At 36.6% G+C, this 20773-nt stretch overlaps 1 protein-coding gene across 3 annotated transcripts in view; it reads right to left on the bottom strand.

Moving 5' to 3' along the window:
- Positions 1-19792, bottom strand: part of KIFAP3 (kinesin associated protein 3) — a 108168-nt gene extending 88376 nt beyond the window's left edge. For 2 of the 3 annotated variants that reach the window (XM_036272709.1, XM_036272708.1), the window contains exons 1-8: positions 19550-19792; positions 13293-13424; positions 9781-9935; positions 8204-8259; positions 7537-7678; positions 4031-4130; positions 2650-2774; positions 409-507 (exon numbers count right to left, since the gene is read on the bottom strand). In XM_036272709.1, the coding sequence (XP_036128602.1) occupies positions 409-507; positions 2650-2774; positions 4031-4130; positions 7537-7678; positions 8204-8259; positions 9781-9935; positions 13293-13424; positions 19550-19581 (841 nt within the window). In that variant the 5' untranslated portion in view covers positions 19582-19792. The remainder of the gene's footprint in view (positions 1-408; positions 508-2649; positions 2775-4030; positions 4131-7536; positions 7679-8203; positions 8260-9780; positions 9936-13292; positions 13425-19549) is intronic. The other variant, XM_036272710.1, reaches the window with a different exon arrangement.
- Positions 19793-20773: the final 981 nt, after the last annotated feature.

The raw sequence follows: 20773 nt of genomic DNA, 5'->3' as shown, positions 1-20773 counted from the left end.
CTCAATAACCCCTCTAAGAACACTAATTTTTATAAAAGAGAAATATTGAAAAATTTTACATCAATCTTCTATGAAAGCAACAAACTAATTCACTATGTAACTATATTAGGGTTTGAGAGACACAATACTTGTTACTGAAAAGCTCACACAATAGATTAAAATATCATACTGAGTAAATAAATAACAAGTATCTATACATTTAAAAACTGAATGGGCCTTTTGGTGGAAAATAGTAAAGTAAAACTTAAAACATTATTACCCATGCTAAAGACAAAAGAATTTGTAGCATATTAAAATATATAAAACTCTGTTATTCTGGTATTAGCTTTATTGACCCGACAAAAAATGGAACAAACTAAATGCAGAATAAGTACTCTGCTGTTTTTCTCAGAGTTTAAGAATTCATACCTCGTAAGAGCTGCTCCTGTTTTACCACAAGCCCCTGGTATTTTTTAAAGGTTTTTTCATACTCTTTTCTCAAGGTTTGGTTTTCAGGGTCTTCATCCAGTAAGCAAGTTAAGGATCTGCCATACTCACTGAAGCAAAGAAATCCTACTGAAACATACTATGAAGAACCGTGCTATTAAACTGTATGTGCTACATTACCCAGTTATTTTATCTAATCAATAGTTTGATAAAATAGTATTCTCTGCACAATAATTGTGTTGTGTCATAACAGGACTTCTTAACCAAAGTTTCAAGGATGTGCTCGGAGTTCTTGGGTAAACATATGTTTGGACTTAACAAAATACTTGAATCCCCAGAAATCATGTGCAAATATTTTATGTCTGTGCACAAGTCTTTAACTTTGAATAGATTAGCAAGTGTGTCCATGTACCAAAAAGATTACTGCCTTAGAGAATGGTTTAGCTAATGAGAATACTGGATTCCACTTCAGAGAGATGGCCAGAATAGTCAAAGAACACGGACTGGGTTTAAAGCTTTTTAGCACCCTCTTCAGAATAGATGCCAGAAAGAAATACACCAAAGTTAGAGGGACACAAAATGCAAAAATTATGTCTATGGCCTCAAACAAGCCCCTGGACACCTGCAGAAAATAACCAGATACTTCAGTCTGACTTCTGATCCCCAAGCACTTAAAAACAATCCCCTACTGAGTAGTGCTACTTACATCAAAACACAAAGAAACTTAAAACTTAATAAAATAGCAATATTTTAGGAGAAATGACCAGAATTCTGATAGGCCATTTTTATATTCCTTCAATTACTGAAATCCATTGATTCTAAGATAAATTTTCCCACATTGTAACATCTCCAGAATTTGGATGAGTCTTATAATTCATGGTGTGCTATAGTTTAATTGGAAGCATTTTTTTTCTTCATTAGTGGTTCATAAATAAGAGTACATCTTACAACCAATATCTGATTCTTATAGGAATATGGTATGTTCTAAAATATCAGTTCTTACCACCAAACAATCACAATGTATAACTTAATGGTGGCTAAAAGTCCCACCAGTGGTCCTCTTCAGTTTAAATAAATCTGAGACATATTCAGGAGACTTGGAACTCCAGAAATAATCTAAAATCTCAAGGATTTTTGAGTTGCCCATGTAGTTTAAGGCAATACCTATCTAGATAGATTATAGCACACAGAAAATTTCTAAAATTCAAAAGATGTTAATTAAGTCAAAAACCTTATGTGTGTGCTTTCATAGTGTCTTGGGGATTCCATGATGGGAAAGTAAGAAACATATGACACTCTGCACAATAGGAATAATATTTTAACTTTTTAAAAGAGATCAATACATTTTGGATTCAAAGGAAAGGTACCAGTATGGTTTGTTAATCCGCAAAACATGTCATATAAGGACAGACATGAATAAATCAGGACCCCAATCTAGAAGAATCAAGTTATAGAGGCAACATGATAAATATTTTCAAATATAAGAAATGTGATGCTGAAGAAAACATCCATTCTATATATTGATGCAGTAGGTGAAATTAGAACCCAGGGATAGAAGTTATTGGGAAGTACACTTTAGTACACTAAGCAAAACCCTTATAATAAACAGGACGCCACATCACAGAATGAGCTAAATCAGTAAGCAGTGACATGGTAAGAAGAGACTGAGTAACCTCTTTGTAAGGGAAGTTGCAGAAAAGATTCCTCTATTGAAAGACAGGTTAAAATAGATCACTTTAAAGGTTCTATCATTCTACAGGCCTCTCAAATTTGTATGTACTAAGAAAAGTACTATTGTGCTTAATTAGAAAAATAGAATTTAAAACTAGGTTCATCTCCAAATCCACACCCATTCCGATCGAAGTCACCTACTAGAGAGGAAGTCACCTACTAGAGAGGAAGTCACCTACTACGCGGCGGTGAGCCAGGCTTCAGCTGGCCGCAGGGTCTCAGGGCTATCAGTGTAGCTACTGGGAGAAACACCAGTTCTGTACCCAGGACCACCATTTTCTGCTCCCTTATCTTACCAACTCATCAAAGTTGGAACACGATTTTTAAAAGTATATGTCAAACTACGTTCTGACAGTTTCAATCTTCATCTTACTCTTTGAAACACTCTTGCACTTTTCACATACTGTAAATGGAAAACAAGAAAAAGCCACCCCATCTATCTAAAGCTCACAGTAACAGGCAACAACAGTAGGGTAACCTCTAAAAGGATATCAGCTTTCTTCTTTTTAGAAAGTTCTTCTTGCCAAAGCTCATGTCTTTTTAATTCATGATCAATGATATTCATACACAAAGCTCCAATTTTATAGTGAGTGATGAGTCCATGGAACTGAGAAAAGCTTTGAAGGAGAGATTTTAGGAAAACATTTTGTGGGTTCGGGAAATTGTTTTGGGTAAACACTGGCATGAACAATGTGCAAAATACATTTGATAGATATATTTTAGTAAATAAATACACCCATGGCATATTAGCAAGACTTGAAAATATGAGATTCCTTTAACTATATTTTAACATACTGCCCTTACCTGAAATAAAATTATTTTTAAGTTAGAAATTAAATAGAACACATTTATAATTAACAACCATTTAAACTATTCAGATACTTTCAAAATAAATTTTCAGACTACTGTCTAACATAACTAATACTATGACAATACTATTAATAAAATAAAAACTGATACCAAAGAATAAGCTAGTAAAGTATTAGCAATCAGGCCTGGCCAGGTAACTCAGTGGATAGGGCATCATCCCAATATGTCAAAGTTTCAGGTTCAAGTCCTGGTGAGGGCACATACAAGATTCAACCATTAAATGCATAAATAAGGAACAACAAATCAATGTTTCTCTCTCTCTCTAAAATCAATCAATCAATAAAAAATTTTAAAAGTATGAGCAATCATGTTTTGCACACGTTTCCTAGGTAATTCATTCATCCAAGTATTCGGTAAATATTTATTTGCTAATCCTGACACATTTTCGGACTAGAGGAAGGCAATTCTCTAGAAATTAGCTAGAAACTTTTTATAATGTCTCAATAAATATCTTTCTAAAGAATATATGTATAAAATTATATATATGATTGCATAACAGGTGTGTGTGTGTGTGTGTGTGTGTAAAACAGTAACATTTATTGGCACTTACACTGGATAGGCTTTATTCTGAAACTACCTGAAGGATGCTATGATTACTATCCACAGCTTACACATGAGAAAATCGAGGCTAGGAGAAGTGAAGTAATGTAGCTAAGATCATACAGCTAATAAACAGCAGGACTTAAATTCAAACCCAGACAGTCTGTGTCCAGAGCCTATACTCTTAAACTCTAAACAATAATATACCACCCAACTCTGTGTGCGTGTGCATGGGTGAGTGGGTGTTTGCACATGTACATGCATGCACACATGTACATGCATGGCTGAGTACAGACTGAATTAAAGACAGAACAACAGAGCGGACAGAGAACTGGAAACAGAATGAGAGTTCAGAGGAAGAGCATGGGTAGACTAAGCAAACCAATGATCTATAATCTAAACCAATGTCACACACAGAGAGAAATACAGACTAGTACTTTTATTTCCTAAGTTTAACACTTACCTGGAAAAACAGAAAAAGATGTAAATTATGTTTGTAGCTAACTCAACACTTTGCTTCCAGTCTTCTCTCAGGACTCTTGCTAATGCACCAAGGGCAGTTTCTAAAGAAAATGGGACGTACAAAAATAATCATTCGCCTTGCCTCTGGTATAAAGGGTGATTGGTTTTAAATGTCTACTTATTAATAAGTAACAAAGCTAAGATAGAACTGGGACAAAAAAGTAGGATGCTTCTTTCCAACACAGAAAGCTATTTTTAAAACTGAAATCCAACTGTTACTTAAAAACTCATAACATGCAGCTTTAAGTCTATTGCTGTAAACAAAAAAATAATATATGACTTAGATAAAGTAATATAAATATATTTTGGGTGACAATAAAAGAAAACCATTTATTTCTTGAGTTGAATTTCCACTTGTAATCTTGCTACAGCAATACCAATTTTTACCTTTTTTAACATCTGATTTAAGGTGTTTGTGAATAAGTAAAAAAACTAGAACTCTAAAAAAAAATAATGAGCAGTTTAGCAGGCTGACACTAGCTCCATTAAAGCAAATTAATGACCAAGTATAACTTATAAATGAAATAATAGGTCTAATATTTTAATATCATGTTAAATTGATGCCAACAGACATAAATAAAACAAAAATCTTTCATAAAATTAGCTTCAGGGTAGATTAATAAATATCCATGCTAGGTTTTTATCTCCAGAAAGGTGAAATTAATGAATGGATTAACGAGAATTACCACATATTAAGTAAACATAAAGTAATGAGACTGTTTTCAAATTAGTGTTGCTACATGGCCTACAAATTCTTAAAATAATAAAAAATTCAACAAAATATTTCTGTGTTACATATGATTCTTAATTCAACTTTCTTTGGCACTTAGGATCTATATTCTATTTCATGAACTGCATTATCAGTATTATCATTGTAATGAAAGTGTTCAATTTATTTGAGCTTTTGGGCTATTCAGATTATGAAGCAGTAAGAATCCACTATGATATTAATCCACTTGGTAAAAAAAATTTTTAAACAAACTAAGAAATCCTATAATGGCATTTTGAATCATTCATACCCACAGGGCCGAGCACATACAAACCAAAATCTTTCTGGAGTCAAGTACATAGACGGCCATGCATATTAAGAGCAAAGGCTCCAAAAAGTTCCACTTAACAAAGAATCTGGGCATTTTACCACTACAATCCAGAAAAAAATAGTATTTCATAGTATATACTTTGGAAGTGATATACTATATCATAATGTAGGCATAGGTTCAGTGACACATTTGTTAAATTTTATTTATTTTTTCTCCTGTAGTATACAACAGAGAAATATATCAATAAAATACAACTACAAGAATTGTACATGGGTTATCAAGAAATAGCCAAAAGAAAATTAAAGAGTTTACAGAAGGTATAATTAAAATTCCATTATGTTTTTTAGAGAACATAATAGTGATCTCAAAGAATATACAAGAAATTGTACAAAAATATAAAAGAAAATCCCGATGACATCTGTCAAACAGCAGCCTCGCAGCAACGGAGGAGGCAGAGCAGTGTGGCCCTGCCCGGATCCCTGCTCCAGAGAACTGTCACCCTCTGACCTAACCGGATGCTTGTTGGAAAGCTGTTCCCAGGGTTTCCGTACTTGACCCGACTCAGAGCTTGCTCTGTGCAGCCTTATACCCAGGACATGGGTTGAAAACTACCCACGGAGACGCGGCAGTTACATGCAGCAGGCTTGCTAGTGGGGTTAACAAGAGGCTGACTAAACTCTTTAAGAGGAATAACTGGGAAAGCATATTCACAGGATCTCTGGAAAGCTCCAACATACTCCCTGGGACTCTTGAAGGCTACGCACATGTACAGGGATAAGTACATGCCAGAGAAAGACTGGAGAAGGACCTAACCTCTCATCTCTGGACAATCTTGAGGCAATGTACAAACAGGAAGTCAAGATAAGGCTGTAAACCACCTGCCTGAGCATGGAAGACATGCCCTAACACACACACACACACACACACACACACACACACACACAAACTTCAGCAAAGGTTGGGACACGTAGTACCAGGTATCTAAGGAAATATCTATCCAATCATTTTAATATATTCAAAGAACTAAAGGAAAACATATTGAAAGAATTAAAGAAAAGTATGAGAAGGTAGGAGAATGATGTCTAACCAAACAGAGAATATCCTAAAGATATACACATTATTTAAAAAATAAACCAAGTGAAAATTCTGCAGTTGCAAAATACAATATCTGAAATAAAAAATCCATTAGAAATCATTACAGCAGATGTGAACTAGAAAAAGAAAGAATGAACAAATGTAAAGGCAGGCCAATTAAGATTATCTAGTCTTAGGACCAGAAAGAAAAAAGAATGAAAAATAAATAGAGCCTCAAAGACCTACAGGACATCAATAAGCATACTAACATAAATGGGAGTTCCAACAGGAGAGAAGAAAAAAAGAGTAAAATAAATATTTAACAAATAATAGCTAAAAACCTCCCAAGTTTGCTGAAAAACATTAATCTGCACATCCAAGAAGTTCCACAAACTCCAAGCAAGATAAATTCAAAGGTATCAATACATCAGAGTCAAACTGGCAACAGCTAAAGGCAAAGAAAATGTTGAAAGCATCAAGAGAAAAACAACTCAGCATGCACACAGGATCCTCAATAAGATTAACAGTGAATTTCACATCAGAAACCATGGAGACATGACCACAGTGGGATGACATATTCAAAGTGCCAAAAGAAAAAGACAATCAACCGACAATTCTCTATCCAGTAAAACTATCCTTCAAACAACAAGGAAAAATTAAGTCATTCCTGCCCTGGCTGGTTTGGCTCAGTGGTTAGAGCATCAGCCTGCGGTCCGGAGAGACCCGGGTTCAGTTCCCGCTAAGGGCACATACCTCGGTTGCAGTTTGTCCTCGGCCCTGGTTGGTTGTGCGGGTGGCAACCACTCGATGTGTCCCTTTCACATTGATGTTTCTCTCTCTCTCTCTCTTCCTCTCTCTCCCTCCCACTCTACCTGAACAAAAAATGGAAAAATGTCCTCGGGTGAGGATAAAAAAATAAAAAAAATTAAGTCATTCCTAAGTAAATAAAACTTAAGAGAATTTGTTGAAAGTAGACCTTCCCCATGAAAAATACTAAAGGGAGTCCGAACTCTTCAGGCTGAAATGTGTACAAATATCATGTTGCATCCTAACTGAAAGAATAAAAAAGTATTCCAAAGTGGAAGAAAGAAAAGACACAGTATCATTAATTCTTGATTTCCCTTACTTAAATTAAATGATTTGTGAATTCTCCAGAGAATACTGAAATGTTATGTTCTCATATTAAAAATTTGAATAAAAAGGTAATAAAGAGCTGGAAAATAAGTGCATTCTTAAGTTCAGTATATAATTTTAACTTACTCTAATATAATAAGCTTAAAAATCATATTTCACAATAATTTTTCTAATTTTAATACTGATAACTATAAGTTACCATTTAATAGTAGTTCCTCCAAGTTATCAGGATTTCGAGCAAGTTGCAGAATTAAAGCAGAACCCCGAACCTTGTCAGGAATATCTTCATATAATAACTCAATATATTCATCCATATCGTTAATGTTAGCAACTTCATCAATCTGCAACAAAAGAAAAGAAAGTACTCCAAAAGAACAATAATGCTTACAGAAGGTATTCTGTGATCAATATACTGCCTTCTACAACAATAGACGAGCTTCCAAAGGACTCAGAGTAGCCATCTTTCTGAAGAGGCAGAAATTAGGCCTTTGGGTGCTAGGACTCCCAATATAAAAGTAATTATATCCCAAGTGATAAAATGGGATGTATACAAACTCTAAAATTGGCCTATCAATTATAAAATATTTTAAATGTAATGCAAAGTAATTTGTATCAGTACAATAAACAGTATTTCAAAACATAAGAATATTTAAAGCACTTCACAAATTTTTTTCTATCAAAATAAACTGTCTAAAAAAACAAACCCAATAATTTTTGTCTTTTCGATTAAATGCTCATTTTCTACCGTTTTCAGGCACTTCTAAATTCAATCAGCTTTTAAAATTATACATCTTTCGGTGTGACTGTATGAATTACCGATGGTCAAGGCCAACACTTTAGTCAGATTTCTATGAGATCAGTCTCACCTCCATTCCTTCAAAAGGAGGTGGATCTTTAGGCTTGTTTGTTTTTTCTTTTTTTTCTGTAAGAAAAAAAAATAGTTGTTTTCTTTTAATGAGAAGAACTAAGTTTTTAGTATTACTAAGTAATTTTTATTTTCAGCAGCTCATTAACTCTAGCTGAGAATTTAAAAACTGAATAGTTAATAAAATAATCTTTTTTTCCAATGTATAATAAATGCTCGTCTATAACCCATCTATTCTACTGAGGATATACCAAGGAGAGTATAAATAAATAAAATCAACAAATATAAAATCAAAAAAGTTATGTGAGGCAGCACTTTTAACTTCCTCCCTGGCTGAGTTTTTGGGGAGATAAATAGCTCAACTTGATGTTTCCCCCTCTCTCTCGATCTCTCTCCCTCAAAGATCAATGAAAACATATCCTCAAGTAAGGATTTAAAAAGATTATTGATATCTTCCTTATGTACTTATTAATAATTAACAAATATACACTGAATGCCAGCTATATAGTTGGAAGCAATCAAGTTCAAAATGCTTGATTTTGCTTTTAAATAAGTTCACAACTGTCCAATTCACTCAGTGCACACCTATTGATCATATAATGTGAGTTAGTAACTGTATTTGGGCTAGCTAACTAATAAAAATATATATTAGGTACAAGGCATTTTATTTGCTGTGGATAGAGAAAGAATGCTAACTTGAAAAAAGTTTAAACAAATTTTCTATTCCTTTTTTTTTTTTCACTTAGTACAATAAAAACTTAAGCCTTTCTATGTTATTCCAAGGGCACCGTATTTGGGGACCCCCCACGGTGAGAGAGAGATACGTAAACTTAATACTATGAAATGGAATAACTGACCATTCAATAATCTGAGATGATTTTGCATTAAAATGTCTGTTTTTATTTTGTTTCATTTTTGGTTTATATTATTTGAAAACGTCTTCTATAAATAATCAGTCACTTAGCTCTAACATTTTAATGGCTTAGTTCTTATATGAGGGAACTAAAGATAGAAGAATGTCAGCAATAGAGACATTAAGGAATGAAAAGGTAGTATTTTCCTAAGAAAGATTCATAAAACATATTTTTAGGGTAGTCTAAAGCAAATGATGTATATTTTTACATTTAAATACTTAAGTCATCCATTCAAATAATAAACTAAATGCCAATAAGAAATTTAGAAAACATAAATCTAGTTGGAGTAGAGAAAATAGGTTTTCTGCCCCCAAATTCTTTCCTTTTAGTATTCTGGAATCAATATGACAGATATTTATTTTTTTAATTCCTTATTTCAGCAATATATATAAAAGATAGCCACCTACACACAAATAAGTATTTGTCCCAAACACACACACACACACACACACACACACACACACAGTTATGAAATAGAAATATCATTTTGTGTGGAACCATTTACTATAAAGCCCAACATGTAGAAAACTAATATGTTTGTCTATTCTTTCGTTTACTATTCACAGCACTGGCAAAAACGAAAGATAAAACACTTGTCTGAAGCACACAAACTGCAGTCAATCAAGCCCTACTTTGCACTGAACAGTCGGAAGCCTCGGCTTACCTTTCCCTGACAAAGAGTCACGGCGGTTCTGAAGGTAGTACAGCAGCTGTTCTACCTCGTTTAGTTTGGAGGGGTGAATGAGTTTACACTCTTCGACCACTTTCCGTGCCAGGGAAGTTATGTCTGTGTTGGCATTGAGACTCTTCAGACGAATGCTGCAAGCGAATCAGAATTTCAAACTCAGGTATTACTAAAGTGAGTGGTAACTGAAACAACAGTTCATTAAATAAACCATTTACAAAGCATTTCAATGGACCTTACAGACTCTTTCAGTAAAATATAATTAAGTGTTAAATATCATTAGGCTTAGAACATGCGAAGCAATGATTCCCTTTGAGGTGAACACATGAGATCACAAAGGAACATAAACCCACACCTGCTTCTTCCAGTCAGAACCACGCGAAGACCTCAGTTTAAAACAGTCTTTCTGATGTAACACATATAAAGTCCTAGTCACTGGATGTGAGAATTCACATCGCCAAAAGTGAATCACTTTCTGACCGCAGTCACGGGATCATTTATGTTTTTCAATTAAGGTCCAGGTTCAGTTGTTCTCATGGAAATTATGTAGAAGGAAGAAGAAGAAAATAAACAGGCTGCATTTTAAGAACTATATGAGGAATTCTGAGGAACATTTTATATTTGTGAGTACATTAAAAACAGATAATAAACCAGCTTCTCCTTCCTTTTTAATTTAGCGCAGGAGATTCAATGGAAGACAAATAAAATGGTTGTTCAGGGTCTGGAAACAGTTGCCCATTTATATGAATTTATGGCACCAAGATGAGCTATGAAACATAAAATTAAGTTCAGGGTTAGGACTCAAGCAGATATACTCATGCAAGGCTTGGATTCAAAAAGAGAAACAAAAGAAGGTAGGCACTGTATAGAATCATTTCCTGGAAAGGACGGCCAGTATGTGGAGACATCAAGGTGTGAGAGGCGAGCAGGGACAGAGAGCTGAGAAAAAGGTCCTATACGAAGCATCTGTGAAACTGTCATTCAGGGTAGGTGATCTCTTCTGAAATAAGTCCAGTAGAGAGATTTAGAAATTATTCACAGCTAATGGTCATCCCAAGTCTGGGATTCTATGATCTACCTAACAGCCTTTAATAAATTCCTTTTGTAAAGTTTAAATATGCTACAGTGGCTTCTCATGTTTACCACAAGAACCCGAGCTATACTCGGTCCCGTTATTTTATTTTTTGGTTGTTTATATTTCTACCTTTTAAATCTTTTAAATTCCTGCTTATGTTTTTGTATAATTTTACTGCAAATCACAAAACAGATAGAAATGAGTGTCCATTCAGAGAAAAACTCTCCAAAGACCTCTAATTCAGAAGAGGCACAATAGAAATGCTATAAATATATATTTTTAAAATTTCTTACTAGTCTTTTTAGGTTTACAGAAAAAGTGTGCATAAAGTCCAGAGTTCCCATGTAACCCCTCACTACCCCCAATACAGTTTTTTTTCTGTTATTACCACCTTTGTTACAACTGATGAAATGAAATTGACATTATTATAAATTAAAGTCCACAGTTTATGTTAGGATTTACTCTGTGTTGTATAGTTCTATGGGCTTTGACACATGCATAATGTCATGTATCATATATATATATATATATATATATATATATATATATATATTTTAGCAATCTGATTCATCTTCTTTCCATTAAAAATAATAGACAGATTTTCTTCTTTTAGTGTGTAGGTCTCTCCTAAATCCTTTCCTTATTATAAAAGACAAAGAAAAAAATCAGTAGGGCTAGAATTTTTAGGAAACGTTACCAGTACATTTACTGATTATTCGTATAATAAAAAACTAGAATCTTCATTAGGCAGCCCACGCCTACTAAGAACACACAAAACTCACAAGAAAAATACTCTTTTGGACTATAACCATCAGTTTCTTATGCAGAAACCTTCAGACACTGGGACTCTGTTGGAGATGGGCTTGTATACTCTTTTCCCAATAAAGAACAATGAAGAACAAGTCTTCCTGACCTGGGCCGCAGCACTGACTACCCAGTTCAATGACAGACTCACTTCACACCTATCTCAATCTATATGAGTGTCCCCGATCCTTCTACCCCCAGCCCCCCAGCCCTCCCCCACCCCCGCAGCTGCTGCCATTGATAAAACCTCTTGAACTATCAACAGGCCCGTTCTCCTTTAGGTCCCACAACATGATGCCTCTTTAGGTCGTGTGCAGCCGAGGTGAAGTGTCCCAAATTGAGGTCCTCGGGTTTCCCCTTACGGATGTTTACATCCATGTACTCCAGCCACAGTCGGTAGTAACTCTTTCTAGTGAATGTATCCGTTGTCTAGAAAGACTGCAGATTTTCAAACACTAACAGCATTCTCATGTATTTCTAATTGCATAAGATTGCTGACTGCATTCTTAAGAACTAAAAACTAAATCTGTCTCATGAAATGTGGAGGTCGGAGGTTCTAAAGGCAAAGACCTTGCTCTCCTAACTATTCTTTGGCAGTCTTTGCCATGCGTGCCTGGCAGTCTGAATACACTTACTGCCACCAGAACACACTAAAATTAGTTTTAATTACTCCCCACAGGCTGGGAGAGAATACTAGGTGATCTCAGACCTTCCTTGCTTCCACAAAACTATGGAAGGAAGGCAAGGTCATTACCTACACAACTACAGACTAACGGAAGAGGCCAGTTCCCAAGGGGCTCCTGAAAGTCTTAAAATGCAGAAAGAAAAGTGTGTAGGATACTGGAAGATCTAAGTTCAATTCAGTGAGTCAGAAAATTTTTGTCTTATTAGGAACTTCCAGAGGGCTAGATATTTTTTTTATCCTCACCTGAGGACATTTTTGCATTTATCTTCAGATAGAGTGGGAGGAAGAAGGGGTGGAAGAGAGAGAGAGAGAAACATTGGAGAGAGACACATCAAGTGGTTGCCACCCACACGACCCCACTGGGCCGGGGACAAACTTTAATCGAGGTACGTGCCCTTAGTGAGAATTGAACCCGGGTCTTTCTGGTCTATGGGTGGACGCTCCAACCACTGAGCCAAACCAGCCAGGGCCAGAAGGCTAGATTTTTAAGGAATGAATTCAAGGTGCATACCCCATTTGCGAATTTTAAAAATCATACCACTTTCTGCAATTCTAGGGAAGAAGAAGGAAGAACACAGGATCCCCCAAAATAGAAATTTCCTAAATTAAGCTAAAAAGTACCACATAAACATATTTTTATAATTGATTTCACAAGTTGTAGCTTATCTTCTACTATATGCATTTACTAAATGGGATAAAACAGAATAGATTTTTCAGTAGGTTCCCATTATGCTTACAGACATGATTTTCTCTGAAATAAATATATCTGTATTTTTAATTGAATGTTATCTCTGCTTCGCTAGTATGAAGTGTGTCTAGAAGAATGCCGTAGATATTCATCATCTATGCAGATTTAAATATCATATTTCTATAACGTTTGTATAAGGTTCACTACTCTCAAAATGTACACAAAGAAAGAAAACTTACATTTTTTGGCATTCTTTTCGTTCTCCCAACATGGGATCCCCCATTTCTCCAAGAATGGTAGCTTCCACTTCATATTGAACAATGAGTGCTTTTTCTGATGGATGTACATCAATATTTCCTCCTTTAACTTTCCTATAATGTAAAATAAAAACAGGTATATAGATACATTAAAAACTTATAAAATGTTCATGGTTTTTAATCTAGATTCTAGTTCCAAAAATATGTGGGTTGGATTAACATATACATTTAAATCAGATTTACAGTTAAAATGGCAACATTCCCCAAAGTGATCTACAGATTCAATACAACCCCTATCAAATTCTCCGGGGCTTTTTAAAGAAATGGAAAAGAGATCATAAAATTCATGTGGAAACACGAGGGACCCTGAGTAGCCAAAACAATCTTGTAAAAGAATAACTAAGTTGAAAGACTCATATTTTCCGATTTCAAAATGTACTACAAGGCTACAGTAATCAAACAGCGAAGTACTAGCAGAAAGACAGACAGACACAGACCAGTGGAATAGAACTGAGCCTAGGGATAAACCTCGACATAAATAGTCAACTGGTTTCAACAAGGGTGGCAAGACCTTTCACTGGGGGAAGGAACAATCTCTCTAACATGTGCTGAGACACTGGATGTGTAAAATAATGAAAGTGGACCCTTACTACACACCACATATTTAACTCAAATAGGACCAAATAAATTTAAAATCTAAACCTAAAAAACTCTTAGAAGTGTTAACACATAGGGAGAAAACTTCATGACCTTGGATTTGGCAATGGTTTCTTAATGGCATTAAAACCAACTAAAACCCTAGAGACAACCCCCTCCCCCCAAAAAAAACCTATTAGAACTAATAAATGAATTCAGTAAAATTGCAGGATACAGAAATCTATTGTGCTTTTATATACCAATAATGAATTATCAGAAGGAGAAATTAAGAAAACAATCCCATTTATACTTATATCAAAAAGCATAAAATACCTAGGAATAAATTGTACTCTGAAAACTATAAGACACTGATGAAAAGAAATGAAGACACAAATAAATGGAAAGCTATACCTTGCTCATTTATTAGGATTAATATTGGTAAAATGTCCTTGCTATCTAAAGCAATATATAGGCTCAATGCAATTCCTATTAAAATACTACTGGCATGCTTCTCAGAATTAGAAAAAATAATTCTAAAATTTATATAGAAGCACAAAAACCCTAAATAGCCAAAGAAATCTTAAGAAAGAACAAAGTAGGTGGTATCATGCTCCTGATATCAAACTATACTACAAAGTTACAATAATCTAAACAATATGGTACTGGCACAAAAATAGATACATACATCAACGGAATAGAATACAGAGCCCACAGAATAGAAAATCCTTCCTTATGTGGTCAATTAATCTATGACAAAGGAGGCAAGTACAATGGGGTAAAGTCAGTCTCTTCAATAAGTGATGTTGGAAAAACTGTACAGATACATGATAAAAATGAAATTAAACCACTTTCTTATACATTATACAAAAATAAACTCAACATGAATTAAAGACTTAAATGTAAGACCTGATACCATAATACTCCTATAAGAAAACATGGCAGCAAACTCTTCAACATTGCTCTTAGTGATATCTTTTTGGACATGTCTCCTTAGGCAAGGGAAACAAAAAATAAACAATAAACAAATGGGACTACATTAAACTACAGTTTTGTGCAGTGAAGGAAACCATCAACAAAATGAAAAGACAACCTACTAAATGAAAGAAGACATTCACAAATGATACATCCCATAAGGGTTTAATATCTGAAATACATAAAGAACTCATACAACTTGACACGGAAAAGCAAAAAATCCAATTTTTAAAAAATGGGCAGGCCCTGGCCGGTGTGGCTCAGTGGTTGGAGCCTCAGCCCGCAGACCTAAGGGTCTCAGGTTCGATTCAGATCAAGGACATGTACCTTGGTTTCAGGTTCCGATCCCTGGCCCAGTAGGGGTTGTGCGGGAGGCAACCAATTGATGTGTCTCACATTGATCTCTCTCACTCTCTCTCTCCCCCTCCCTCCCTCCCTCCCGCTCTATCTAAAAAAAATCAATGAAAAAAACATCCTTGAGTGAGGATAAAAAAAAAAAATTGGGCAGAAGACTGGAATAGATATTTCTCCAGAGGACATACAGATGGCCAACAGACACATGAAAAGGTGGTCAACCTCACTAATCATTAGGAAAATGCAAATCAAAACCACAATGAGATATCACCTCACATCTGTCAGAATGGCTATCAACAAATAACAAGTGCTGACAAGGATGTGGAGAAAAGGAACCCTCATACACTGTTGGTGGGACTGTAAATTAGCGCAACTACTATGGAAACAGTATGGTGATTCCTTAAAAATAAAACTGCCATATGATCCAGCAATTCCACTTCTGGGTATTTATCCGAAGGAAACAAAAATACTAGATATATGCACCCGTATGTTTACTGCAGCACTGTGTACAATAGCCAAGATATGGAAGCAACCTAGGTTTCCAGCAATAGATAACTAGATAAAGAAGATGTGATCTATACATACAAAGGAATGCTACTCAGCAATAAAAATCTAAAAATACAAAACAAATGAATAAACAAAACAAAACAGAAACAGACCCATTGATACAGAAAAAGAGTTGAAGGTTCATGAAGGGGAGGGATAGACTGGAATTTAAAAAAATCAATGATCGTGTGAAGTTTTTTTGAAAAAGCAAAAGCAACTAAAGAAAATGTAAATTTAAAACTTCTGCATATGAAAGGACAGCATTAAGGAAGTGAAAACACAATCCACAGAGTGGGACAAAATATTTGCAAATCACTGATATGACGGGTCTAATTTCTAGATCATATAAAGAACTCTTTTCTCCAAAGAAGGCAGACAAAGGCCAAGAAGCATATAAGATGCTCAATGTCACTGGTAACTAGAGAAATGTAAATCAAAACCACAATAAGATATGACTTTACATTAGAATAGCCATAATTTTTTAAAAATCAATAAGTATTAGCAAGAAGGCAAAGAAACTGGAAACTTCATACATTGCTGGTGGGAAAGTAAAATGGTGCAGCCACTATGGAAAACAGTTCAGCGGTTCCTCAGTGACTTAAACATATAATTAGCATATGACCCTGCAACAACTGAAAACATACCAAAAGAGTGAAAACAGATGTTTAAACAAAAACTAGTACCAGAATGTTCATAGTAGCTTTATTCTTAATAGCCAATAGAAGAAAACCACCTAAATGTCCATGAACAGATGAATGGACAAACAAAATGTGCTATATGTATACAATGGGTTATTATCCAGCTATTAAAAGGAATGAAGCACTATACTGATGAATGTTAAAATATAGATGAATGCTGAAAAATTATACTGTGTATAAAAAGCTTTACACAGGTCACATACTTATCATACACTTATATTGCTTATCATACATACAATAAAATAATTACTTCTGATAATATACTGTTTAAAGTCTGTATTTCTTGCTACACTATAAGCACCATAAAGGCGGGGAAAATGTTTCATTCATCTAATACTTTTTATCACTTGGCTGAGTGACTTACATGGTAGGATTTTAAATAACTATTGAATGAATGAATGAATGAATGAATACCATTCACTCTTAAAATTCTTCAGTGGTTACTCACTGCTCTTATAAGTCTCAACTCTTCACTACAGATCATAAGTCCTATAGGATTTGGTCCATTTTTCTTTGTAGCCTATTCTCACTTCATTGAATAACTATTTAGTGAGTACTTACATTCCAAGCACTGTGCTGAGTGTAAGTAAGATACATAGTACCCTACCCTTCTGAAGTTTATAGACCAGCAGGAAAAACAAACAATAACAATGAAGCAGCCGAGTGTGGGGAAAGATAAGGTATAAGGCAGGTATCATGGGAACCCAGCAGGCACAGTTGACCCAGAATGTGGGGTGGGAAAGGGTGGCTCAAGAAAGACTTTTTAGAAAAAGTGATATTTAAACAAAAAAGGAAAGATGAAGAGTTAACTGAGTGAACAAGGCAAGACAATGGGAAGGGCATTTAGAACATAACACTGAAACATACAGGCATCTAAAAGAAGTTATTTGCAGAGTATGGAGTTATTGGGGGTAGGATAGGAGCAGAGATGAAGCTGAAAAGGTAGGTGCTCTAAGAGCAATGGAAAGCCATTGGACAGTTTTAAGTGGAGCCAAAAAAAATAATCACTAAATGTTAACTGTCTATTTACTTGTGTGTGTGTGTTTTAATTAAAGATAAAAACTTTGTTATCTTTAATTATTTTCCCAGTGACCAAAACAATGCTAGGCATACAGATATTTGGTAAGTATTAAGCACTATTGAATCAAAACACTAACTGTTAGCAGAACATAGAGATTTGAGATTCATCAGTGATGGCTACAATGAAATCACTGAAGTTAATTAAATGTAGAGTGAATCTATTAGACTGAAAACATACTTTTGTCCTGCTACAAACAAAATATAAAAGTAAAAATATTACAAAAGGAATATATGTAATCATCAAAGAACCAATCATTAAAATGGGAGGTTCTGTCAGACATCATAAACCTTCAGGTCTGTATGACTAGATGTCAGTCACCTGCATATTTCTAATCTGAAGCAGGCCATGCAAACTTTTTATTACCTATTTTGTCAAAATTAGACAAAATTGGGAAGTAAATATTTCAACATTTCCAGATTCTGACCTATTATTGTACTTCAAACATGATGGTGACTTATTTGTCTGTTGTTGTTGTTTTTAACTCTAGATAATATGGCTTTGAAAGTAAGCAATAGGTTGAAGGTTGTAAGTTATAGTATGCCTAAGGGTCCAAATGGGTACAAGATGCCTAAGAAAAACTGTATTACGTGAAAAATAAGCTAATGGTGCACCATGGCTCTTTGCTCTAGAACAATCTTATATTTAAAGTTGAAAGAAAAAATTTATTTTCTGTTACAAAATTTTCAATCAAAAGATCAACGTAAGCAAAATTCAGTGAGGAAATAAATACTGACTATATACTTGTTATGATTACTATTCCTTTTTAAAAATAAAGGCTGGTTATTTGACAGTTTTGGATATATTTCTGCAAAATGAGAAGGGCAGGCAAGAGATGCCTCAGTTCTGCAAAGACAATGCAGTTGGTTGGTTGACTGTTTAATCATACAATTGACTGAATCCCTTTTAAGTGTCTATTAAAGGTTAGAAGATCTTTCTGCAATGATGAGGGTCCTGCCTGGGTAAATATATTCAGTAAAAGTATAGCATAACATAATAATACCATTACCTTACATGCATGTTTTATCTCTTAAAAGTATTTTCACATTTGGTCCTCTCATAAGGTAATATTTGCCCCGTTTTTAGATAAGGAAACGGTGTCCAAATGAATACATGTGACTTTCCCAGGGTATTTACTCAATCAGAACAAGGAATTTTAAAATGGAGCACCCTAATTAAGGTTTTTTTTTTTTCTCTATTGGATCACTGGCTAACTCTTGGTCCACTGAGAGGTATCCTTTTCATCTGGGATGATCTTATCTTTGACAGAAGTCAAACAAATAATCCCGACAGATCTATAGTTTTCTTTAAAGAGTAATTGATACTACAAATATTTTTAAATTAAAATGATTATGGCCTGTTCCATGTCAAGCTCCTGGACAAACCTCCTGATAATTACAGTCCTACAAAAAAAATGACACTGTACACCTGGCAGTCAGATGGAGGAAACTGATGAGGAAAGCAGACTGGAAAGCAACATCTCAGTCCAGCCTCCGTTTAGCAATGAAAAGCCATCGCTTCTTTCCCCTCCATCGTTCCAGAACCCCGGGGCAGTGACCCCCAAACCGAAGACAGAGCGCAGAGGCGCCGGAAGACTTCAGGTCCAGGCCCCCACGGGTTGATGGATTAGGGGAAATGCAGAATCCGAATGGGCCAGGGGGCGGGAGCGCGGGGAAGCGGGGTCGTCTCCGCCCTGCGCCCCGCACCCCAGAACGAGGTGATGCAGCGGGAAGCCACCGTCGGTGCGGCCAGGGCCTGGCGAGGCAGGTGGGCGGCTGCAGAACCTCTTCACCCAATGCACCTTTCCCTCCCCTGTCCCCCACTTCTCCCCGTGTCCACCCCTCTTCCGAGCTTCTCGCTTTGCCCAGTGACACCTCAAGGCCAACCCCAAGAACCTCTAAGAATATCAGCAGGACTCCGGGCCAGGAGGGTGGGACTGCGCCTTGGGGAGTCACCTTTTGAGGTATCTGGCGTCCTCCCCCTGCATAGCGGCGGCGGCGACGGCGTGGGGAGGATGGGGGTGTCTGAGAGAGGCTGGCGGGGCTACTTCCGGAAACGGTGGCCCAAGTGCCCCGACCCCCAAAGGCGATGACAGTCCTGAGGCCTGCAAGGCGGAGCCCGGGCAGCGCTGTGGTTACCACGGTGAGGCCGCCGGCTCCTCCCACATCTCCCAGGCCCCCAAACACGAGCCTCCCAGAGCGCCGCCTCGGCCAGCCCCGCCTCAAGGCGCATGCGCCCGCTCCGTCGCGCCACTACGCGCAGGCTCAGTAAGAGGTGCTGGACCCTGGGACTAATCTGACGCCCCGGGAGCAGAGCCTGGAGGCTATGGCGGCGCACGTGGGCGTCTGTGGCTAAGGAGTGACTCCCTGGTCACCGCCCCCTTGAGGATGGGAATTGAAAAGAATCCCCAGGCACCCAAATTAGAATTTCAGGTCGTCCTCTTGAAAAGGGGGGAAAGGAATCCGTTTACCTTCTCCGTAGAGGATGCTACAGAGCGGTCCAGCCGTCGGGCGACAACCTGCACAGTGAGGTTTGCATTTTGGAGGGACATCATGGAAAAGGAACTGCACTGCGCTCATTGAGAAGCCCGAACTACTGCACATAGCTTGACCCTTTGCCAATTGAATACAGCTAGTAGCAGTTTGGATTCAGAGTCAAATCGTGACCTTCCACTTTGGTATCCTAGACCTAGAATGAACCTTGTCTCCCCCCACCCCCCCACCCCAACACACACACACACACACACACACACACAACTTGTGAAACTCCACTTCCTCCCCTCATTATCCCGAAATCAAGGCACTTTCGGAATTGTTTCCTTTGAGGCAGGCAGCTGTTGGCAGTGCAGGCCATAGGGAAGAAGGGATGTCCTTGAACCTTAGCAAGTAAATGTCATCTGCTTTCACGTCTGATCCCATGGGCTCAGCTGCCACATCGATGCAAACGACTCACGTTCATTTATTCAGTAAATATTTAGGGCCAGCTGTGTGTCAAACACCAAACCAGGCTCCAGGGATACAAAGAAGACACCTTCATTCCCTCTCCGCACCTGTAATCCTGTCCCTTACTCTTTTCTAGTTCTATATTTTCAGCCACCTAGAGCCATGTCTATGTGGTTATTCCACAGCCTTTTTCAAATGCAGTAAGTTACTGCAATGCACTACATGGAATATTAAATA

This window comes from Molossus molossus, unplaced genomic scaffold (genome assembly GCF_014108415.1).
Source record: "Molossus molossus isolate mMolMol1 unplaced genomic scaffold, mMolMol1.p scaffold_m16_p_20, whole genome shotgun sequence".
Classification (NCBI taxonomy): Eukaryota; Metazoa; Chordata; class Mammalia; order Chiroptera; family Molossidae; genus Molossus; species Molossus molossus.
This window is presented reverse-complemented; position numbering and strand designations above follow the sequence as displayed.